This window comes from Rattus norvegicus, chromosome 1, assembly GCF_036323735.1.
Source record: "Rattus norvegicus strain BN/NHsdMcwi chromosome 1, GRCr8, whole genome shotgun sequence".
NCBI lineage: Eukaryota > Metazoa > Chordata > Mammalia > Rodentia > Muridae > Rattus > Rattus norvegicus.
In genome coordinates this window covers 136,623,363-136,644,961 of record NC_086019.1, presented here as the reverse complement: position 1 = coordinate 136,644,961, position 21,599 = coordinate 136,623,363, and the positions used below count along the sequence as shown (strand labels likewise).

The window sequence follows — 21,599 nt, the reverse complement described above, 5'->3', positions numbered from 1 at the left end:
TAATGCAGAATTTGAGGTATCATTGTTTTAGGGGCAGAATTAACTCTTGGTCATTTGTCCCCTCCTGCAAAAGGTATATACACAGAAGTTCAGGTCCAGAGTGCACAATTGACATTCGCTAAAAACTTTAAAGATGTTTAGTTACTTTTTATACATATGACAGCTTTGTTTTCATGTATATATGTATTCCATGTGTATGCCTGGTTCTTGTAGATGTCAGAAGAAGGCATTGGAACTTGTCACTTGAATTACAGGCAGCTGTGAGTCACCATGCGCATTTTAGGAACCAACCCAGGTCTTCTGGAAGAGCAGCAAAGACTCTTGCCCACTGAGCCATATTTTTAGTCCCTCTTAAAAATTTTCACATTTTTATTCATTTGTGAGGGAATTGAGGATACACTTGTGCTTCTGTCCGAGTGTGGACATAGAAGACACTTGTTTTCTCCTTCTACTTGTAGTCCTAGGGATTGAATGCAAGTAGGCTCAGGTTCGGTGGCAAGATGCTTCACCTGCTGAACCATCCCTCCAACCTCTTACTAGAGATCACAACTGTATTTTACTCCTACAGCTCAAATCCTTTTAATAAAGAAGAGCTGACAGCTATTTTGAAATTTGGAGCAGAGGATCTCTTCAAAGAAATTGAAGGAGAGGAGTCAGAGCCTCAGGTAATCTATTTGGAGCACAGGAATTTTCTTTTTTTTCCTTTTTTTTTTTTTAAGAATTATTTATTTGTTTTATGTATATGAGTACAGTGTAGCTGTCTTCAGATACACCAGAAGAGGGCATCAGATCCTATTACAGATGGTTGTGAGCCACCATGTGGTTGCTAGGAATTGAACTCAGGACCTCTGGAGGAGCAGTCAGTGCTCTTAACTGCTGAGCCATCTCTTTAGCCCAGGAATTTACTTTTCTAGCCACTCTAGGAATCAGTATGAAGGTTCTTGAGATTAAAAACAGAGCTGCCATATGATCCAGCTGTACCAGTCCTAGAACCATATCCAAAGGAGCCATAAATGAGGTGCCCCAGACATGCTTGCATAGCCAAGCTTCCTGTAGCACTAATCACATTCCAAGTTACATAATCAGCCTGGTGTCTATTCATAGGTGCATAGGTAACAAAACTACTATGTCTATACATATTTGAAAATATATCACGTGTTGGAAAATTGGTGGGTCTCGAGGTTATCAAGTGAAATGAGGCAGATTCCGAAAACCAAGTATCATATTTTTTTTCCTCATGTGGAACTTTATATATTTTATGTATTTTTATATATGCTTGCTTATATAAATATATGTGTGTATGTGTGTATATGACATGAAAGTCAAAGAAAGTGTATTTTGGAAGAGGAAAGGATAAGTCAGCATTGGCAAAAGCAGGTAATCAAGAATGTACATTATCCAAGTGTATGATAGACTTAAGAAAATATAGTTGTATAACTTAGCATTTTTACATGACTGTGTAAAAGCTTTCAATACTAGGACTATTTTATAAACATCTTAAGTTTTTTAGGAAAGATTCTTTGTCAGAAATTTTTATTAAAGGAAGTAATTATTTAAAGTAATATAGTGTAGCTTTTTAAAAAAAATTTTCTTGCTAAGCTCAAGGCTTTAACAACACTAAAGAGGAACGGATAAAACCCTGAAGGACTCTGTATTTCCCCATATTTTTCTTTCATAGAATTCCCTGACTATAAATGAAAACCTGTAAGAGGTGTTGGTTTGCAGGATGCATACTGAGACTGTAGACTATAAGAGTTTTAGGAAAGTAGCCTGTGTTTACCTAACATTTGTAGTACATGCTGAGACTGATGCTTTCCCATTATATCCGTGTTAATTCTGTTCTTTCAGGAAATGGATATAGATGAAATTTTGCGTTTAGCTGAAACCAGAGAGAATGAAGTGTCAACTAGTGCGACAGATGAGCTGCTATCACAGTTTAAGGTATGAAGACCTCGTGGGAGGGAGCAGTCAACCCTGACTTACTGACTAGCAGCTCCTTTGTCTCGTCACTGTGTTTGTACTAGGCTTGCTCTTTCCCCCATACCTGAATTATCTTATGCTCAGTGTCATTCTAAGTGTAGATGTTGGGACTGTAGTCTACAGTGTTCTGTAAAGATAACCACTGAAATGAACCATCCTTCCTAGAGTCACAGACAGAGGAAAGGACATTGATAAAGACAGCGTATCTTGTCAATGGGATAAGCAAAAGACCGGAAGTATGGAGGGATATGAGCCATTCATGACATCAGATGCCAAGAGAAGTCTAAGGCATGGGAATTGTAAGGGTAGAGTTGGGAGACTCCCCCCACTCCCCAAGACAGGATTTCTCTGTATAGCCCTGGCTATCCTAGAACTCATTCTCTAGACTAAGCTGGCCTCAAATGCACAGATCTGCCTGCCTTGCCCCTGCTTCTGCCCCCAAAGTGCTGGTATTAAAGGCGTATGCCACTAGCACCTGGTTTAAATTTTTGCTTTCTCTTTTTCCCTATTCTTTCTAGTTCCCTTTCCTTTTCTCCTGTTCCTTCCCCTCCCAAAGGGGCGATAAAGGGATAGTCAGTGGTGCCTGATAAAACAAAAAAGGAATTGATCAGTGCAGGGCCAGGGAGGGAGAGTGTGAGAATTCAGTCTGAGAGGCAGAAAGCCTTGGGGTAGCTGTGGGTTAGACTGCCTGTGGGAAGAACTTGGTAGGGAGTGATGTAATCTAGATGGGTTCTTTGCTGTAGAGCCACTCACCCTGTGACTTTGTCCAGCCAGTACCTACTGTTGGGAAACTCGATCACTTGGCAATCCTAGGGTGGGAGATTGATCTGGAGGGTGTAAGGAAATCAGAGTAGCAAATGTTTCCAAAATGCAAGGGAGAGTATGGCTGATTCTCTGCAGGTTAAAGATGAAGAGGAAGTTGAAGATTACTTTGCTGTTGGGCACAGCAGGCTGCTTATTGTTGAGGGAGAAGAGCTGAGTATTACAGGTTGTCCTCTGACCTTCACAACATGTTCAGTGACATGTATGTGTACAAAATAAAAAAGTTAGTATATAAAATCCCAGACCTAAACTGTTGTAAGCAGTACAAGTTTGTACAAAAATAACTGACAGACCAGTGAGATGGTTGGTTTTTAACAGTGTCAGAAATTATGCCTTTTTTTCTTGAATTTTAAAAAAATCTGGTTATCAAGATCCAAATATTCTTACTGAAAGTTGAAGAGTTAGTTTTGACTACACTTCCTAAAGCTTTGATTTGATTTCATGTTAGCTCCAAGTGACTTTGAGGAATGGCAGCTGTAAAGGTCCTTTTGTGCTTCCACAGACTCTTAGTGTAAAAGACTGAAACTGGGAGCGGGGCTCTGCACAGGCAGCCCAGGCTGCACAGAGCAGCCTGATGCTTGATTGCAGCCCTGAGTCTGGGCTTAGACAGTTTTCTTTCCTAGGGCACATACCATTTGACTACAAATACCTCCAATTTTTGGTAGTGGTAATGCTATGCCTTCTAGATAAAAATGGCCTTTTTGAGCACATGCAAACTTTCACTGGTTACACTTTTGCTAAAGGTGAAAAAAGTGCCAGGGCTGGCTGCTGCTTGTGACTATTAGGTACCAAACAGTTCATACAATCTAAGCAAATTAAATTATCCAGTCAGTGTGATGCAAGGGAAATACGCATATTTCAGTAAAACCTAAAAAACAGTTTTTAATCTTTATCTCTTTCCCTAATTTTTAATAAAATTTTTGTTGAACTGATAACTTTGGCAAGTTGATTTGGAGGGAATAAAAGGTGAGAAGAAAAAAAGTTTTGATTATATAATATTATGGATCCTATTACAGTGTTCTAAATTAAAAATACTCACTAAGCTGATGCCTGGCAGGTGGTGTTTGGTGGGGAGAAACGTCAGATGGGGGTTGTCCTTTGTCTTTTAGGTTGCCAACTTTGCAACAATGGAAGATGAAGAGGAGCTAGAAGAGCGTCCTCACAAGGACTGGGATGAAATCATTCCCGAAGAGCAGAGGAAAAAAGTGGAGGAGGAAGAGCGGCAGAAGGAGCTGGAAGAAATTTATATGCTGCCTCGGATTCGCAGTTCTACTAAAAAGGTGAAGTGAGAGGAAGTTCACTTTGTGCACTGCCCTGTGTGGCTGCAAGTACAGATTAAGATTAGTCAGGGAGAGCCCCTGCACAGAGGCCCTGACACAAGGAGAGGCCCTGACACAGGAGAGGCCCTCACACAGGAGAGCCCCTGACACAGGAGAGGCCCTGACACAGGAGAGGCCCTGACACAGGAGAGGCCCTGACACAGGAGAGGCCCTGACACAGGAGAGGCCCTGACACAGGAGAGGCCCTGACACAGGAGAGGCCCTGACACAGGAGAGGCCCTGACACAAGGAGAGGCCCTGACACAAGGAGAGCCCCTGACACAGGAGAGGCCCTGACACAGGAGAGCCCCTGACACAGGAGAGGCCCTCACACAGGAGAGGCCCTCACACAGGAGAGGCCCTCACACAGGAGAGCCCCTGACACAGGAGAGGCCCTCACACAGGAGAGCCCTGACACAGGAGAGGCCCTGACACAGGAGAGCCCCTGACACAGGAGAGGCCCTGACACAAGGAGAGGCCCTCACACAGGAGAGGCCCTCACACAGGAGAGGCCCTCACACAGGAGAGGCCCTCACACAGGAGAGGCCCTCACACAGGAGAGGCCCTCACACAGGAGAGGCCCTCACACAGGAGAGGCCCTGACACAGGAGAGCCCCTGACACAGGCCTGCCGGGCAGACAGAGTAGCACATGCAGGCTCACTCATAAGCACACCCTTGGTCCCCTTTAACTTGGGCTTTGCTGATTGGCTTCTTGAGAAATAACTGGTAGAGTTCCGAGTTTACAGAACTTTTTATTTTGCCTTTGAGGTTAAAATTGCCGACAGTCCTGATAGACAGTTTGGTTCATATTGCTACTGTCCTCATCTTTCATAGTGTCAAATTTTTTTTGTCCTTAAATGTTCATAGTACTAGGTCTAACTAGTAAAAGATTACATGACTAATATAGGGCATCCACGACTGTATGCTTACTTAGCCTTCCGCAAGCACCATAAGTACAGTGTTAGTGAAATAAGAACACAGATTTATTAAGCAGTAGTTTGGAGTTATTAGGCTTGCCTGCTACTCTGGTGAGTCACATTCTCCACACGTTCAGCTGCTATTGCATGTCACACACTTCTGAGTGCATTTTTATTTCCTGATGCATTTAGTGTGTGTAAAAACCCTTTCTCAAAGTGACTGTTGTACTTTTATCTTATTTCACAAAGGAGGAAAAAAGACAAGTCGTTGGTTGTCTGAGGAATTTCTGTTTTATGTTGGGTATCTTACATATTACAGTATAAATTAACTAAGTGTTTTAAATTGAGTACACGAAGTCATTGCAAGGTCATTGAAAATGTGCCAGTTTGTTCTTCCTGTTACCTGATCCCCGCCTGACTTGTCAGAGATGACGGGAAGTCTGAGCACTGACACACAAGCTGGACTGTAAGTCCCAGACTCGACACTTGCTAAAGTGCACCTCGGCCTTGTTTCTGTCTCAGGCTCAGACCAATGACAGTGATTCTGACACTGAGTCTAAGAGGCAGGCCCAGAGGTCTTCAGCTTCTGAGAGTGAGACGGATGACTCTGACGATGATAAGAAGCCAAAGCGCAGAGGGCGCCCCCGGAGTGTGCGCAAAGACCTCGTGGAAGGCTTCACGGATGCCGAGATCAGAAGGTTGGTGGCTTCTGCTCCACTAGAGCGTGTATGGAAGGATGTGTTCTAAGCCTTGGTTAGTGGTTCCCACAGAGTACGAAGAAAAAGTAACCATGCAAGGAAGGCAGAGAAACCAAGGCATCTGAGGTCTTCCTGGAATTTCTGCAGGTTTTCCAGACTTGGTCTTGCCGACTTTTCATCAGGTTTTTATTTTCTGTTTTTGCCTGGGCTGGGTGAGATAGGTCTCATGTAGCCCAGCTGACCTTGGGCGCCTGTGTGGCCATGGGGCTGTTTGCAGTCCTCCCCTCGCACCTTCCTTTACGAGTGCCCAGATCACAGGTTCTTTTTCATCTTTTTATTTCCTTGCTGTTTTCAAGAGGAAGTTTACCAAAGAGAGGCGTACATACACCACACAGACCTGTATTTATACGAATGTACATGCAGAAATGGCCCTGCTAGTGGTGGACTCTCGCGCAGGGGTCCTTGTCAGCATCAGTGCTGGTGCAGGCTGTGGTGGTTTGGTTGCATTCCTGCTTTAGTAGCACACATGAGACTTCATTTGGCAGCTGGCCTTTCTCACCTAAATGCATTCTTGGAGTAGGAAAGATGGTGGTATCGTTCCTCTTTTTATTTCGGTCTGTGACTTTAAATCTAACTCATGTAGGCAGCTTGCAGTTAGATCGGTTTTTCAAAGTCTCCTCTAACAACCTTTTGCTTTGCCTTAATCCATTACATGCACAGCAGTGATTGTTTGTCTGCACCCTGGGCTGTCTTTAACTCCTTTATTTCTCCATCGCTGACTCTTGTGGTCAGTAGGCACATTCAGGATTCCATTCTAACTGCCTTGTTTCCATTACTATCTTTTGTTTTTTCACTTATTTTCTTGGAGGTTTTTATGGAAACTTCAAGGAGCATGTGTATGCCTAACAGTTTATTGTCAGTTGTTTATGAAAATTTTGCGTTCAATTCTTCACCTTCTTCCTGTCTCCTTTATGCTGATGTTACACATTCTTCATACAGAGGAAGCCCACCCACAGGGTGTTATATGTCATATGCTCTGTGTCATTGCATATGACGCTTGATAGAAGAATTCAACCAAAGATCTCTTGGTACTGTCTTCATAGTTGATGATTTAGTGATCTTATATGTACTTTTTTCTTGTGTGTAGATTTGCGCTACTGTGTAATGCCCTTGATACCTAAGAGTTTCCTTTTGGGGTGTATCTACTAATGACAAATTCTGTAGTTTTCTTTTCCTGGCCGTATCTTACTGTCTTTTTTCTTTTTTGTTTTCAAGTTTATTGATTCTTTTTCTCCTATTTGTCTCCTCCTTAATGTTTTCCATTTGTTCCTTTTCTTTCACACTCTTGAAATCATCCCCAAGGCTGCATGCATGCTGGGCAAGTGCTTGACCACTGAACTGCCTGCCCTGTTCTCTAGTTTATACTTCGGCTGATTGCCTCTCTTAGGTGGCTCATTAATTTCTTAGGAATAACTTGCTGAGTCCATGTGCCTGTTTACAGAAGCATGTTGTTATCTCATACATCCAGGCTCCGGATTTCTTAAAGTACAGTTATCTCTATAGCCTGTGTCTTCCTTCTAGGTGCACTGTATTTGCAACCCCAGCTGTTTAGGTAATATACTATGGTAACTCTAGACCTCATCTTCCCCTACTGGTCAGTTTGGTGCTATTCACTGACCCTCTTAACTGCTTTGCAAAGTTTGTTGTCATGTTCTTTGAAGTCTCTGCTCCTTTAGCGGAGTGATTAGCAAATGACAGGCAGAGATCTCAGTCACTCAACCTAGCAAGTCTGCTCATCTCTGTGACCAGTGTGGTAGAAATCTTGTTTTAGTGCTCTCTCTGTGAGTCTGTTCTCAGTGTTCCATGAGAGGCTGCACACGGAGATTTGAAGTTAGGACCTTCACAGGTTTTTCCTTTGCATGTGTGCTGACCTGTAGATGTGGTTCTTTTGCTTCCTAAGATTGTGTTAAAGCCTTTCAGGATGCTCTGTCAGTGCCTTTTCCCAATTCTTTGGTTTTTTTTTTTTGACCAGTGCCTTACTGCCCCCAAGTGGTGTGCCCTACCTTTGCAGCTGACTATTACCAATGACCTAGAGTCCTAATTCAGACAGATAAAGACAAACAGGGAGATGGCCTAGCAGTTAAGAGCACTGACTGGCAAAGATCCATAGTTGATTCACAGCATCCAAATAATCGTTTACAAAGTTCTGTAACTACAGTTCCAGGGCATCTGGCTCCCTATTCTGGCCTCCCTGGTCACAAGTACACACATGGAACACAGACACATGTGCAGCCAAAACACCTATACACATGATGATGATGATGATGATGATGATGATGATGATGATGATGATGATGATTGACACCAATAACAATAATAATTAATGAAAAAGACAAACCTGGCAGTAGTACTTTTAGGGATGCATAGTCATACCTTCTCTCTGGAGAGGGCTCTTTTGAGTCATCTCAGATCTGTCTTTGCTGGTAGCTGCCATGCACAGGGTGCACAGCTGGTAATTTCTCCAGATTATTGTGTCTCTAGAGAGAAGGGGTTGAAAATAAAGCAAGTTGCACTAACAGAAAGCTCTTGGCTCTTACAGAGACAGCCATTTTCTTGTTCTTTTTCGGAGCTGGGGACCGAACCCAGGGCCTTGCGCTTGCTAGGCAAGTGCTCTACCACTGAGCCAAATCCCCAACCGACAGCCATTTTCTTAAACAAATACTTCAGATGGGCTGCAGACTTTTATAATTTCTAGGTTCCCTTGTTGCTGATTTTGCCAGTCTTTGTTGATTTGCTTTGCTATTTTGTGCCCCTGAAGATCATTATCTCTGTTTTCAGTGCTTGGGATTGGCCCTAAGCCTGGCGCATGCTAGGCGAGAACTCTGCCTCAGCTTCCTTACTGTTCTTAAATCTCACAGCTTACTGTTTCAATTTATATTAAGGAGAAGTGCGGGGTTGAGACAGAACCTTCAGGTTCACTTTCATATTTAGCCCATTACTAAGGTTTGTATTCAGATCCTTTATTTCATACTGTTATATAGCTATTATCATCTTTTGTCCTATTTGCCACATCTTAGTTCCTTGTTTCTTAGTCTCTGTCCTTACACGGCTCCATAACCAGTTTGTCATAGTAACTTGACATATTACTGTGATAGAAGTGATGTTCTATGGCTTCTTGCTTTTTATCGAGAGTGTTGGTGAGATGTGATGGGATGATGGCAGTGATCAGTGTGATTGAAGGTAGAGACTTGAAAAGTCCATTGGAGGCAAAGATAGGCAAAGCCACTCACCAGGTTCCTAAATAGCTTTATGTACGCTTTCAATTATATGTGTGTGTACGTTGTGTGTGCATATGTATTTTATATATAAAGTTCTGCTTAATTATAAAAAGTATTTGATAGAGCCATAGAAATCTTAAAGGCTATATCATTAATCATAAAATTATGAAAAGTACTGTGACTGAGAGCTCAGCATAGAGTTAATGAACTGAAGTGGCCACCAAGTAATGATGTTAGAGTTTTGTCATAGTTGAACTTCTTGTAGTCGCAGTTCCTAGGTCCCAATCACTCACTGAGAGTAAACTCGGCATCTGCCTTGAGTAGAGCTTGGGAACGTGTTAGGTTCACCCACCCAGAAATACTCAGTGTCACTTACTTGCTGCACGGGTCGTACCAGTCTTGTGACAGTTTGTGGCTCATACATCATGATAGGATATTATGGCATTCACACAACTAATACTTGAGGCTTTAATTAATTTTGTAGTGGTTTTAATTAATTTTGTTGATCATATTCTTAGGTTTATCAAGGCTTATAAGAAGTTTGGTCTCCCTCTTGAAAGGTAAGACCAATAATGGATTCTATCCTCCTTTTACTTTTGTTATTGCAGGCTTTGTTTTTTGTTTTTTGTTTTTTTTTTCTTTTTCCTTTTTTTTGCATCTAGATGCAAAATTCTCATCTTTGAAGAAGTTAGTATAAAATCCACTGGATGTGGCAAAGTGGATCTGTGGCCCTTTAGACAACGTGACTTTTATGTAATGGATTTGTGTGCTTGGTTTGATGTAGAATGAGCTGAATAATGGAGAAGTAATTATCCTACCTTCTAAGAGCATTGCAAACTAGTGTGTGCAGTCTCTGGGCACTTCTCACGCTAACGGTTGCAGATAGCTCATTTGTAAAGTAAAGTAAACTTAGGACCTGTTCCTTCTGATGTTTATGGCTGATGTTCTGTGGACTTCAAGTTTTGGTGATGGATGGGAAATGGGCATACTTTAGTTATTAGACAAGGTTCTTGTTGGCCTTAGACTGACCTGTACAACAAGCATCTTTCAAGAGCAAGCACTTTTTTTTTTCTTCCATTTTTATTAAATTGGGTATTTCTTATTTACATTTCAAATGTTACTCCCGGGGCTGGGGATTTAGCTCAGTGGTAGAGCACTTACCTAGGAAGGACAAGGCCCTGGGTTCGGTCCCCAGCTCCGAAAAAAAGAACCAAAAAAAAAAAAAAAAAAAAGTTACTCCCTTTCCTGGTTTCCAGGCCATCATCCCCCTCCCCCTCCCTTTCTATATGGCTGTTCCCCTCCCCATCCACCCCCATTACCACCCTTCCCCCAACAATCCTGTACACTGGGCGTCTAGTCTTGGCCGGACCAAGGACTTCCCCTTCTGCTGGTGCCCCTACTAGGATATTCATTGAAGAGCAAGCACTTATGAGACATTTGTGTGATACTCAGAGAAGAGGACCTTGATCTTGATCTTCTTTTTCAGGCTAGAGTGCATAGCACGTGATGCTGAGCTAGTTGATAAGTCCGTGGCAGACCTGAAACGCCTAGGGGAGCTGGTTCATAATAGCTGTGTGTCAGCAATGCAGGAGTATGAGGAACAGCTGAAAGAAAATGCCAGCGAAGGTAAGTCAACAAGTGTAACTTAGGAAGCAATTCTTCCCCATTGGTGCTGTGTTCTGGACTTTGTGTTACAGGGCTTCGAGTAACAGCACCTGGGGCTTGCAGTTGTCTATTTTGAGTTGTCTTTCTGTGAGCTCAGTGTTGAGACCCCATTTATCTCTTCTCAGGGGAAGTGGCTTTGCGAATGTTTGACATGAACAAGGCCAGGTTTTTTTGCTGCTTTGTGAAGAGTAAACGTGGCTGACTCATGCAAAGGCATGAGAGGGCCAGAGTAGAATGGTCATCTCCATATTTTGGCTCTGAATGATAGGTATATTGTTATATTATGGCAGGTGTGTGTGTGTGTGTGTGAGAGAGAGAGAGAGAGAGAGAGAGAGAGAGAGAGAGAGAGAGAGAGAGAGAGAGAGAGAGAGAACAAAGTACAAATGCAAACATTTTGGTTGTATTGAGATTTCCATGGCACTATAATTTGTTGTGATTGGATTAGACATATAATTTCTTTCCTCTTAAAAATGAGAAAAGAGTTTTTGCTTGATGCATTAATTCCTTTCGCTGTGGTAGAACACCACAACTACACTGAGTTTATGAAGTATTTATTTTGGCTTATAGTTTTGGAAGGTTCATCGTAGCTGTGCACGGCAGCAAGTGATGAGAATGGTGGCAGGTCAGGAAGCCGAGAGCTCACTGTAAGCCTTGGGCAGAAAGAGCAAGAGGAAGTAGCTCATGCCGTATAATTCCGAAGCCTATACCCAGTGACACTCCAGCAGCAAGGCCACGCCAAGTAAACCTCCCCACACAGCACCCCCACTGGAGACCAAGAGCTCACATAACCTATCCTGGAAACATTTCTCTCTTTTTTGTTTTCTGGAGCTGGGGACTGAACCCAGGGCCTTGCACTTGCTAGGCAAGCGCTTTACCACTGAGCTAAATCCCCAACCCCAACATTTCTCTTTCAACCACCACACTGTACTATGTGGCCCTTAAAGACTTGTTGCCATATTATAATGCAAAATGCTTTAGTCCCCATAGTCTGTCACAGTCTCAACACTGTCATCTCTTTTAAGACTCAATATAATTTGTTAACTGTAATCCTGTATAAGATATAAAAGCAAGTTATGTACTTTGGATATATAAAGGAAAAATACCTTTGTATGACTTCGGGGATTGACCTGACTGGGGTCTCAAGGTTATGAAGAGAAGCTGGGATCGGGTGGACTGGGCTCTCTGATGGAGGGGCCTCAGCAGTGGACTCTGACTGTGTTGGTAATATACAGTTGAACAGGGAGACAGGGTTACTGAATACAAACAAGGAAGCATAGTCTATGCTATACAGGTGGATCAATGACATGGGTTTAGCTATTCTCTGTAGGGGAGCAGTGTTCAGATCATATATCCAGGGGGAAAACTGCGGTGCACATTTTCTGTATACACTATCAGTATTCACACTCAGACCCATAGGAAGACTTTACCATACCTCTGAGCCTCACCTGGAAGGTTTGCAACTCCTATGACGTTGAGACATTGGAGTTTTGACATGGCTGACTATTTCAGCAGCATACATTTCCTAAGAACTTCCTTCACTCAGGGTGTCTTGTCTGCTCCCCACAGAATATACATTTCCATTCCAAAAGGTAGGAATATAGACATAGGAAATACTGGATCAAGGCAAGACCAAAATCCAGCAAAGGAAACACCCAGTCTTGGAGCTTTCTTTTCCCATATAAATGGTTCTACTCCCCTAGCTTTGCTGTCTGTCACAGACATCTATCTTTTCGGCTGGATCCATTCCTTGTATGTGCTTTCGTAGGCAGATATCTCATGGCTTGCCACCTCAACATTTTTGAGTTTCTATTATAATCCAAGATTCATCTTCACAGCTTCGCATAGTGGCTTTTCACAGTCTGGAAGAGATTTCTGTGCCACATGCAGCCAGGTGTCAGTGGCTGTCTGAGGTTGTGAATGGAGGAGAAATCCATATACTTTCTCTTTATCGCCATGCCTGTAAAGCTATTGTAACACGGAGGACACCGCTAAGTTTGCTTAGATGGGTCCTCCTGTGCTTGAACCACAATAGTAGGAGCTTTGGCTTGCGGTTGCTTTCTAGGAACAGAAAACTCCTTAGACTTTTTTTTTTTTTTTTTTTTTTTGCTAATTGGAAACTTAGCTGGGTAGGTCTTGCCCTAAGAGCCCTTCCCTTTGTTCCAGTGCAGAGCAGGCCTCTTCCTTAGTGGCTCTTATCCCTAATAATTACAGCCTTTGTTAACATAAGCCTTGGCTGGAACACTAAGTTTCCTGGTGACTCTTTTCTCTCCAAATAGTTCATTTTGTATTTTCTGCCCACTTGCTCCTTTTCATCTTAGACCTGAATAAATGTTGGTCAGTAATAACTGTGTTTCAGCCTCAGCATTATTCAGGCTTGAAATTTCCTCCACCAAAGACATTAGTTCATTATTTTGGGGAGAGAGAGGGACAGGATCTCTCTGTAGAGTAGTAGCTGGCTAGAAACTTGATGTATAGACCAGATTGGTTTCAAACCCAAACATAAATGCCTGTCTGCCTCTGCTTTCCAGTGCTAGCATTAAAGTCCTGTGCCACTCCTCCTGCTCATTATTGGATAATTTACCCTTAGGAAAATTCTTAGGACAAGGGCAGAAAACAGTTAGATTCTTACCAAAATATCACATGACTGGCCTGTAGACCAGCTTCTAATATTGTCCCCTCTGAAACGTTTTGAGTTTGACCTCCATAGTCCACATTGCTTGTAGCGCTATGTCTTCTGGGCTCATACTAGAGTGGCAAACTAATTTCTGCATATGGTGTTCAGCTGTTGGAATATCTTCCACATTCCTCTGAAACCCAACATTGTCTGCTTCTTCACAACAACAGTGCAAGGGCCGTCCTTGTTGCTCCTCAGTCATATGATGACACACCAGGCAAAGCCGTGTTGGTAGGAATGGTTTTACTATAGTTTATAATTTAGTGTTCATTATCAAGGGACTCAGGCAAGCAACTCAATCAGGAGCAGAGGCAGGAGCCATGGAGGAACACTCTTTACTCTCTTCCTCCTGTGCTTGGCAGCCTTCTTTCTTATTTGACCCAGGACCAAACTGGGCAAGGCTGCCATAATCCAAAGTGGGGTGGGCCCTCATACACCAATCATTAATCAAGAAAATGTCCAGCCAGGCAGTGGTAGCATATACACATTTAATCTCAGCACTGGAGAGGCAATAACAGGTGGATCTCTGTGAGTTTGAGGCTGGCCTGGTCTACAGAGTGAGTTCCAGGACAGCCAGGGCTACATAGTGAAACCCTGTCTCTAACCAAAAACAACAACAGAACAAAAACAAACAACAACAACAACAACAACAAAAACAGAAATAGGAAAAGAAAAGAGATGAAAGTTCCCCAGAGACAGGCCTACAGACCAGTCTGATGGAGGTAACTCCTCATTTGATATTCTCTCTTCCCAGATGATTCTAGATGTATCATTGAAAATATTAACCAGCACCCTCTTTGGAAGAAAAAGTGTTTTATAACTAGGGCACTGAAGTGGTCACTCAGAAAGGTAGTGTGTCATGGGTTCCCCAGTCTGTCTGGGTCACTTACCCTATCTTATTTCTTGTTCTTCTTGGTAGCACCACCCTCTGACAGCTCTCTCCTGGGTAGGTCAGGGTCAGGAGGCAGCTAGTTTCCTACAAGTCTGCTTTTTCTTAGTTACTACCCTCGGCTAGTTAAATGCCCTCAAAGTAACCAGAGGGTTTGGATGATTAATAATTCCAAACATTACAGTGCGTGTCTAGAGTCTGGTTTATAGTGTTAGCTCTTCTTATCAAGTAAAAAATGAGTATTTACTTTGAGTTTTACTTTTAAGAATATTTTAGAAATCAGCAAAATTTAAAAACATTTCAGATATAGTGGAACTGTTAGTTTTTTTTCCTTTTTGTAGTGGAAATGTGATAGTTCGAATGATTTGAACATTCAACTTTAAGTTCATAAGGTCACCTTTTTTGTTGTATTTTTTCCTTTTTTTTTTTAAAAGGAGTTTTATTTATTTTATGTATGTGATGAGTACACTGTAGTTGTCTTCAGACACACCAGAAGAGGGCATTGGATTCCATTACAGTTGGTTGTGAGCCTCTCTGTGGTTGTTAGAAATTGAACTCAGGATCTCTGGAAGAGCAGTCAGTGCTCTTAACCACTGAGCCATCGTTCCAGCCCCCCCCTTTTGTTGTATTTTTAAGGCAGGGTCTCATGTAGCCCAGGCTAACCATGAACTCAGTTAAGGTTAACCTTAACTCTAATTTACTGGTGGGATCTTGGGAAATGTATCACCTTACCTGGTTTTATACAGTACAGGAGATCTGACTTAGGGTTTCAAGCACAGTCCCAGCTGAGAAATTAAAAATAATTATTTAAGAAAAAAAAAGACAGATATTCCTGTTTCTTATTTTTAAATGTTTTATTTTTATTTGCTGACAAGTTCATGCGAGTATATAATGGGCAACATCATGGTCAGGTCCATGTTCCGTGTACACAGCCCCCCGACTCTTCCTTCAAACACTTTCCCCATTTACATCCAACATTGTTCTGTGGCTCAGCGAGCTCAGTTGGGGGTGAGGGCTCTTTAGTGGACCATCAGCATTATCAGTGGCTGCACCACTGAAGAGACTAGTTTCTCTTCTCCGAACAATCTTTAACTGCCAATTGTTCCTTCAGGATGGTGGGATGGGTCATATAAGCTATTTTCCTGTCTATGATGGAATATTGAGGGGTCCTATTGTGGTGAACCACAGGTGCTTTGAGTCCAGAAGACCATCGTTATAACACTCTTCCCTGCTCTCCAACCCCCATATCCCCTCAGTGGTCCACCATGCTCCTTGAGCCTCGGAAGGGTAATAAAGATCTTCTGTTAAGGGCTGAACATTCAACACTCATGCAGTCTCAACACTGCGACCAGTTAAGAGTCTCTGCTTCAGGCATTGCTCACTGCAAACAGAATCTTCTTGGGCCCAAGCTTAGTGGCACTAATGTATGGGTAAAATGTAAAAGTTTGGAAAGCAGTTTGACAGTGTCTGGCAAAACAACAGTAGTAGAGTCCCCATGAGCCTAGGACTGCCCAGCCATGGCCGTGAATGGATCAGGTTTATAATAACAGTATGGCTACCCTCCTTGAGGAGGTGTCTGAGCCAAACAGAGTATTTGTACAATCCCTAGAACACTCAGTTTCCTGTTGTACTAGCACTGGTTGTTGTCATTTTATAAACACAAGTCAAAGGGTTTGTGTGTACTGTTCTGTTTCATTGTTGCTCCGTTTTGGAGATTTCCTCCCTTACTACAATGCCTTGGCCTTTTTTTCTTACACATGTTCCTGTCCTTGTTACGGCTTCTTGCTTCTTGACATTGACTTACCTTCCCTAAACTTCTGTTACCTATGTACTGTACCAAGCATATTTTGAGGCCAGGCTGACATTTCCGGTGTAAGATTATTGATTTTATTCTTTAAAATGTTAACATAATTATGTACCTGTTTTCCCCCACATTGTATTTATACATTTCTAAATATCAATATTAGTCTTGTGTGTGTGCATGCGTGTGTTTTAAGACAGGATCACTCTTTGTGGCCCTGGTGGCTTTGAACTTAAAGGGATCCATCTGCCTCTGCCTCCTGAGTACTGAGATTAAAGGTGTTCATCACCATGCCTGGCCTTCAGTTCATAAGACTTACCATTCATAAGATTTCCAAATGCAATGATTTTTTTCTTCAAGTATCTTTTTTGCGTTTATAATACATGTGACAAACAATTCTTTTTTCCATGTATAATTGTGTCATCAGTTGAATTCAGACTTTCTTTTCATGTATTTTTATTTTTAGGGATCACCTTTCTCAGTTTGATTGAACTAACTAACTGTCCGTCTGCTTTTCTTCCCCACCTTTCTTGACAGGGCCTTGTTATGTAGCATTGGCTTGTCTGGTTTTCACTGTAGCTCAAGGTGGCATCAGAATCCTGGCAGTCCTCTTGTTCAGCCTCTCCAGTGCTGCCATTGCAACAGTACCATGTATGACTTTAGTGTTGCCATTTTCTCAGAGATTAAAAAGAATTTACACCAAACGCTTCTAGGTCAAAAGTGAAGCACAAAAATGGTAGAGAAGAGGTCGTTCTCCTTGCTGTGTCCCTCTGTGTGTGCATCCTTTATCTTAGACCACTGTCCCCGTAAAGTTTGAATTTATTTTAGTGCTTGTTTAAAAAAAAAAGTAAGAGAATTTAGTTGCTGTTGTGTTCTGCACAGCGTGCCGTGTAGAGGTGGTCTTTATACTTCGTCTTCTCTGTCTCTCCATGTAAGGAGTGAGTCATAGTCTTTTCCCAGTATCAGTGAAGTTACAAGAAATTAATGTACCGTCCTAAACATTCTCCTTTGTATATAGCTATGCCAGAGTAGCTTTAAGGTAGGTTTCTGGAACTGAAATTTAAATTACAGAAGTGGGTCCTGGGGTAAATGTGTGGGAGTTTGCTTTGGTATGGGGATTTCCTGTGTGGGTCTGGGTCTACCAGCAGATGTTTGGTAGTGCCTATGGGCAAGGTTCACTAACAGAATAGCTTCTTATCATTTTGTTATTTGTTTGTGAATAGGTTTTCTCTATGTAGACCAAGCTGTTCTGGAACTCACTATGCAGACCAGACTATCCTGGAACTCACTATGTAGACCAGGCTGTCCTGGAACTCACTATGTAGACCAGGCTGTCCTGGAACTCACTATGTAGACCAGGCTGTCCTGGAACTCACTGTGTAGACCAGGCTGTTCTGGAACTCAAATTCTGCATGCTAAGCGCTGTGATCAAAGGCCTAAACCAACATACCTGGCAGATGTTTGGATATTTGATAGCCCGACATGGGAGAAAGAGGACCTCATTTTTCTTTTAGTGAATACGTTTATGTCTTTTAAGATAGATACTCTTATGTGTTGTTTTATATAAACTCGATATTCATGTTTTTTTTTCTCTCTCTCATTTTTCTACAAGGAACCATCTTTGTTCTCACAAAACAAAGTGGTGTCTTGATTTTCTTGTAGTTGTCAGCTTAGGTGCTGGCCAGAGCAGTTTTATATTCACTTGCAGATTAATTATGATTTCCATTGTAGTTTAGAGAAAGCTTCTCAGGCCGCCTATGATGATCAGTCCATATTATTTCAGTATGTTAGCTGTTGACATGTACTCATACTTCTGCAGAATGTTTCTGAAGATAAACATGAGTCATCTAAAGCACTGAGGTTTAGTTTTTCTAAAATTTCAGCACGAATATGCCTTTAGAATCTTCTGTTAACTTTACTAGGTTTATAGTAAGGAAGGATAAACAAGAAAATTACAGGTGCAAATACCAATACATATTTCAAAACTAAATGTTAAAATACTGCTTAAAATTTATAAACATTAGCTGAAAACAATTTCTCTTATAAATTATGTCTTTGACCTAATAATACTGTAGAGTCTATAGAGAGAGACTGTCAGAGTTTGACAATAAAGAGCTTTTTCTCTTAAGGAATGTAAAACTTGTAACCTTTAGGAAAAGGACCAGGCAAGAGAAGAGGCCCGACAATCAAGATCTCTGGGGTTCAGGTTAATGTGAAGTCCATTATCCAACATGAAGAAGAGTTTGAGATGCTGCATAAATCTATCCCTGTGGACCCTGAGGAAAAAAAAAAGTGAGTGTCTTTTCCCGCATGGCTGGCTGGACATAGACTGAGGTTAGAGCTGCGTGTGGTTGGCTAACATTTCTTTAATGTACTGGAAAGACCCCTCTTCTCAGGCCTTTGTACTTGAACCCCTGTAGATACTGCTTAACCTGCCGAGTCAAAGCAGCACATTTTGACGTCGAGTGGGGCGTGGAGGATGATTCTCGTCTGTTGCTTGGAATCTATGAACATGGCTATGGAAATTGGGAGCTAATTAAGACAGACCCTGAGCTAAAGCTAACTGATAAAGTAAGTGGGTGCGGTGCTGGAGCTCTCCAGACCTGCTGTGTGATATTCTTGTATTGACAACTTGTCTCTAACTTTTCTAGAGGGGCTTTCCTTATTCTCAGAAAGTTACCATCTTTAGTGAACTGTGGCGTGTCTCGTAGATGATGATAAAAGGAAAGATGACATCCAGGGGAAATCATAGGAGAAATCTTAAAATTCTAAGACTTATCACAGGCCAAATTTCATTACAGCGAATACCAGGGTCAGTTTATTAGGACTGAAAGCATCCTGGGCCTTACTTGTTGGCCCACCATTTAACTTAATTCTTTTCAGTTCTGTCCACAGAGACCGAGTATCACCTTGGTATTTGTGTAATGAACTTGAACTTTCATTGTTCTTCTCCCACAAAACTGAGCCTCCCACCCTATCTATTGCAAGTAACAAGCCATGCTCAGAGCTGTAGCAAGGGCAGCTAACTGGATGCACTCCATGTTGTGGTCCTAGCAGGGCTTTGTCTTGGCACATTAAACACTGCTCATCCCATCTGGGTTTAGGAGGGTGACAGCACCCTGTTAGAAGCACTGTTAGAGCATCGAGTCTGGCCAAAGAAGTCCAGCTGCGGTAGATGGATCAGATCATGTCCTGGCATAGCTCAGTGCTCTCCGGCAATGCTCTAAGAAGCATTTCAATCTAAAACGAAGCTTTAACCTAGCTCCAGGGATTCCCTGCTCCTGGAAGGAGGAAATCCACGACGGCTGGGATGCTCTAGCAGATGAAGCCACAAGCCCCTCCTACCTGAGTTGTTCTACCCTGTTAACAGCACAGGTAGGAGCCAGTGGGAGAGCTGGATTTCACCATCCCATTTTGTAAAACGAGAATGGCTCATGAGGGATTTTCAGTGACTGGGAGCCATGGACATGAGGATAGGATCTGAGGCTTTAATCTGTGTTTCGGGAGGTCGGGAGGGAAAGGACTGTGCTGCATTCTTGGTTGTTTCTGTTGGCCTGAATTCACTAACCAGGCGTGGGTGGTGGTGGGTGCTTCTCTTCCTTTCCTGTTGAAGATTCTACCAGTGGAGACAGATAAGAAGCCTCAGGGAAAGCAGCTGCAGACCCGAGTGGACTACTTGCTGAAACTGCTCAGGAAGGGTCTGGAGAAGAAGGGCACCGTGACCAGCGGGGAAGAGGTGAGTGCGTACGTGCAGTGCCAGCCGGCTTTCCTCCAGGACAGCCTGTAACCCTGCAGAGCTAAGGAGGAAGGTCACGTCCTTTCTGGGCACTGCACAGCATCCTGCCCTCTCATGGTTAGGTACGCTTTGGGGGGTTTTATACGAAAGGTTGCTTGCTAAGAACAAAATGGTCGTTTAGTGATTGAATTCAATATCTTGGCACCTTTCTTACAATTCCACCTAAGTATTGCACCAGTATATTCTTTGACTCTTTGGACTGGCAGTCCAGACCTGCCCTTACTCTTTTCTATTTTGTGTCCTCAGTTGGGGACATAGTTTTCATGTTTAGGTATCTGACTGGGCTGCTATGATAATGGATTCCAGGAGTAGACAGTTGGATTCCAAACTTAATTTCAGAAATTGGACTTGAGTTTTGATTACACTTGCCAACTGAGAAACCCCGAGTTGCTAATGACGTCACTGGAAGTTTCTTTACCCCCCAGGACCAGGAGTCAGCAGATGTAACTAAGCATGTACACATGCTGCTTAGCGCCGTAGGCGTGTTCTGTGTACATGTGTGCATGATAAGTAAACCTACACGAATAAAAACCACTGGACTAACACTTGTTCTTTCTACACAGTGGTATTTTAAGTGCATAGTACCACTCTGTAGATAATATGGTGGGAATAAGATACATGATATATTAAGTTCTAGAAACAAGCTAGAGCATACTTAGAATGTTTATTTGATTGGCTAGATCAACAATATTTTAAACTTTTTCTTAGTTTTAGATTAATTAGATTAATTCTCAGGTGTTAATTCTGTTTTAATGTTAATTATATTTTTGTACTTAAAGCATTTTAACCTTCTCTGGAGTTTTACCTTTAGAGTGAATTCCAAAAATGAGATCAATAGTTTCAAGAAATTTAAAGTGGTGTAGCCTAGGTAGGGGGTAGGAGCTTTGTTTTATTCAGTTTTTGTTTTCTTTGAGGTACAGTTGCTTGTCCTTTTGTGTTCCCAAGTTACCTTGTTTGGATTACGTGGTCATTACTGCATCAGCTGGCCGGAGTATTTCTTGGTCTTGCTAATGGATTGGGACTGATTTGTAGTTTGGTCCTATTTTTATTTCCTAGGCCAAATTAAAGAAGCGGAAGCCTCGAGTAAAGAAGGAGAACAAAGCACCCAGGCTGAAGGATGAGCATGGGCTGGAGCTTTCGTCTCCTCGACACTCTGACAACCCCTCTGAGGAAGGGGAAGTGAAGGTACGGCACCAGGGGAAGCCATGTGATGTGTTTGTTTATAAACAGAATAGTAGAATAACAATATATTGTTTATCTTTACCTAATCTGTCAGAGGAATGTACTTGTGTCTTAGTCACTGCATTGCTGTGAAGAGACACCACAGTCAGCCTACCCAGGCAAATGAAAGCTTTAATTGGGAGGGGGGAGGGTTGCTTGTAGTTTCAAAGGTTGGCAGAGAGCATGGTAGTAGGTCATAGGCATGGTGCTGGAGAAGTAGCTAAGAGCTACATCCTGACCAGAGAGAGAGTGAGGGAAAAGAGAAAGAGGAGAGAGAGACTTCCCCTGTGGCACACCTCCCCCAAGAAGACAACACCTCCTAATCTTTCTGTTCCTATCAGAGATTCCACTCTCTGGTGACTTAAGCATTCAAATATGTGGGCCTATGTGGGCCGTTATTTAAGCCTCTACGGTAGTTGCTCGTCTTAAGCAATTACAAATTCCAACATAACTGAATCACGATAAATGATGTGATAATTCTTTTCATTTCAGAGAATGAAAGAGATTGGTAGAAACTGGTTAACAGGGGACATTATAA

The 21,599-nt window shown here is 42.4% G+C and overlaps 1 protein-coding gene across 14 annotated transcripts in view; it reads left to right on the top strand.

The window, feature by feature from the left end:
* Nucleotides 1-21,599, top strand: part of Chd2 (chromodomain helicase DNA binding protein 2) — a 128,882-nt gene that overhangs the window by 81,913 nt on the left and 25,370 nt on the right. For 12 of the 14 annotated variants that reach the window (XM_039112868.2, XM_063262626.1, XM_039112837.2 and 9 more), the window contains 10 exons: nucleotides 569-665; nucleotides 1,849-1,941; nucleotides 3,912-4,082; nucleotides 5,562-5,737; nucleotides 9,534-9,575; nucleotides 10,502-10,641; nucleotides 18,198-18,336; nucleotides 18,465-18,615; nucleotides 19,658-19,780; nucleotides 20,897-21,025. In XM_039112868.2, the coding sequence (XP_038968796.1) occupies nucleotides 569-665; nucleotides 1,849-1,941; nucleotides 3,912-4,082; nucleotides 5,562-5,737; nucleotides 9,534-9,575; nucleotides 10,502-10,641; nucleotides 18,198-18,336; nucleotides 18,465-18,615; nucleotides 19,658-19,780; nucleotides 20,897-21,025 (1,261 nt within the window). Of the gene's footprint in view, nucleotides 1-568; nucleotides 666-1,848; nucleotides 1,942-3,911; nucleotides 4,083-5,561; nucleotides 5,738-9,533; nucleotides 9,576-10,501; nucleotides 10,642-18,197; nucleotides 18,337-18,464; nucleotides 18,616-19,306; nucleotides 19,420-19,657; nucleotides 19,781-20,896; nucleotides 21,026-21,599 lie in introns of those variants that run through there. The other 2 variants (XR_010052226.1, XR_010052231.1) reach the window with 2 other exon arrangements.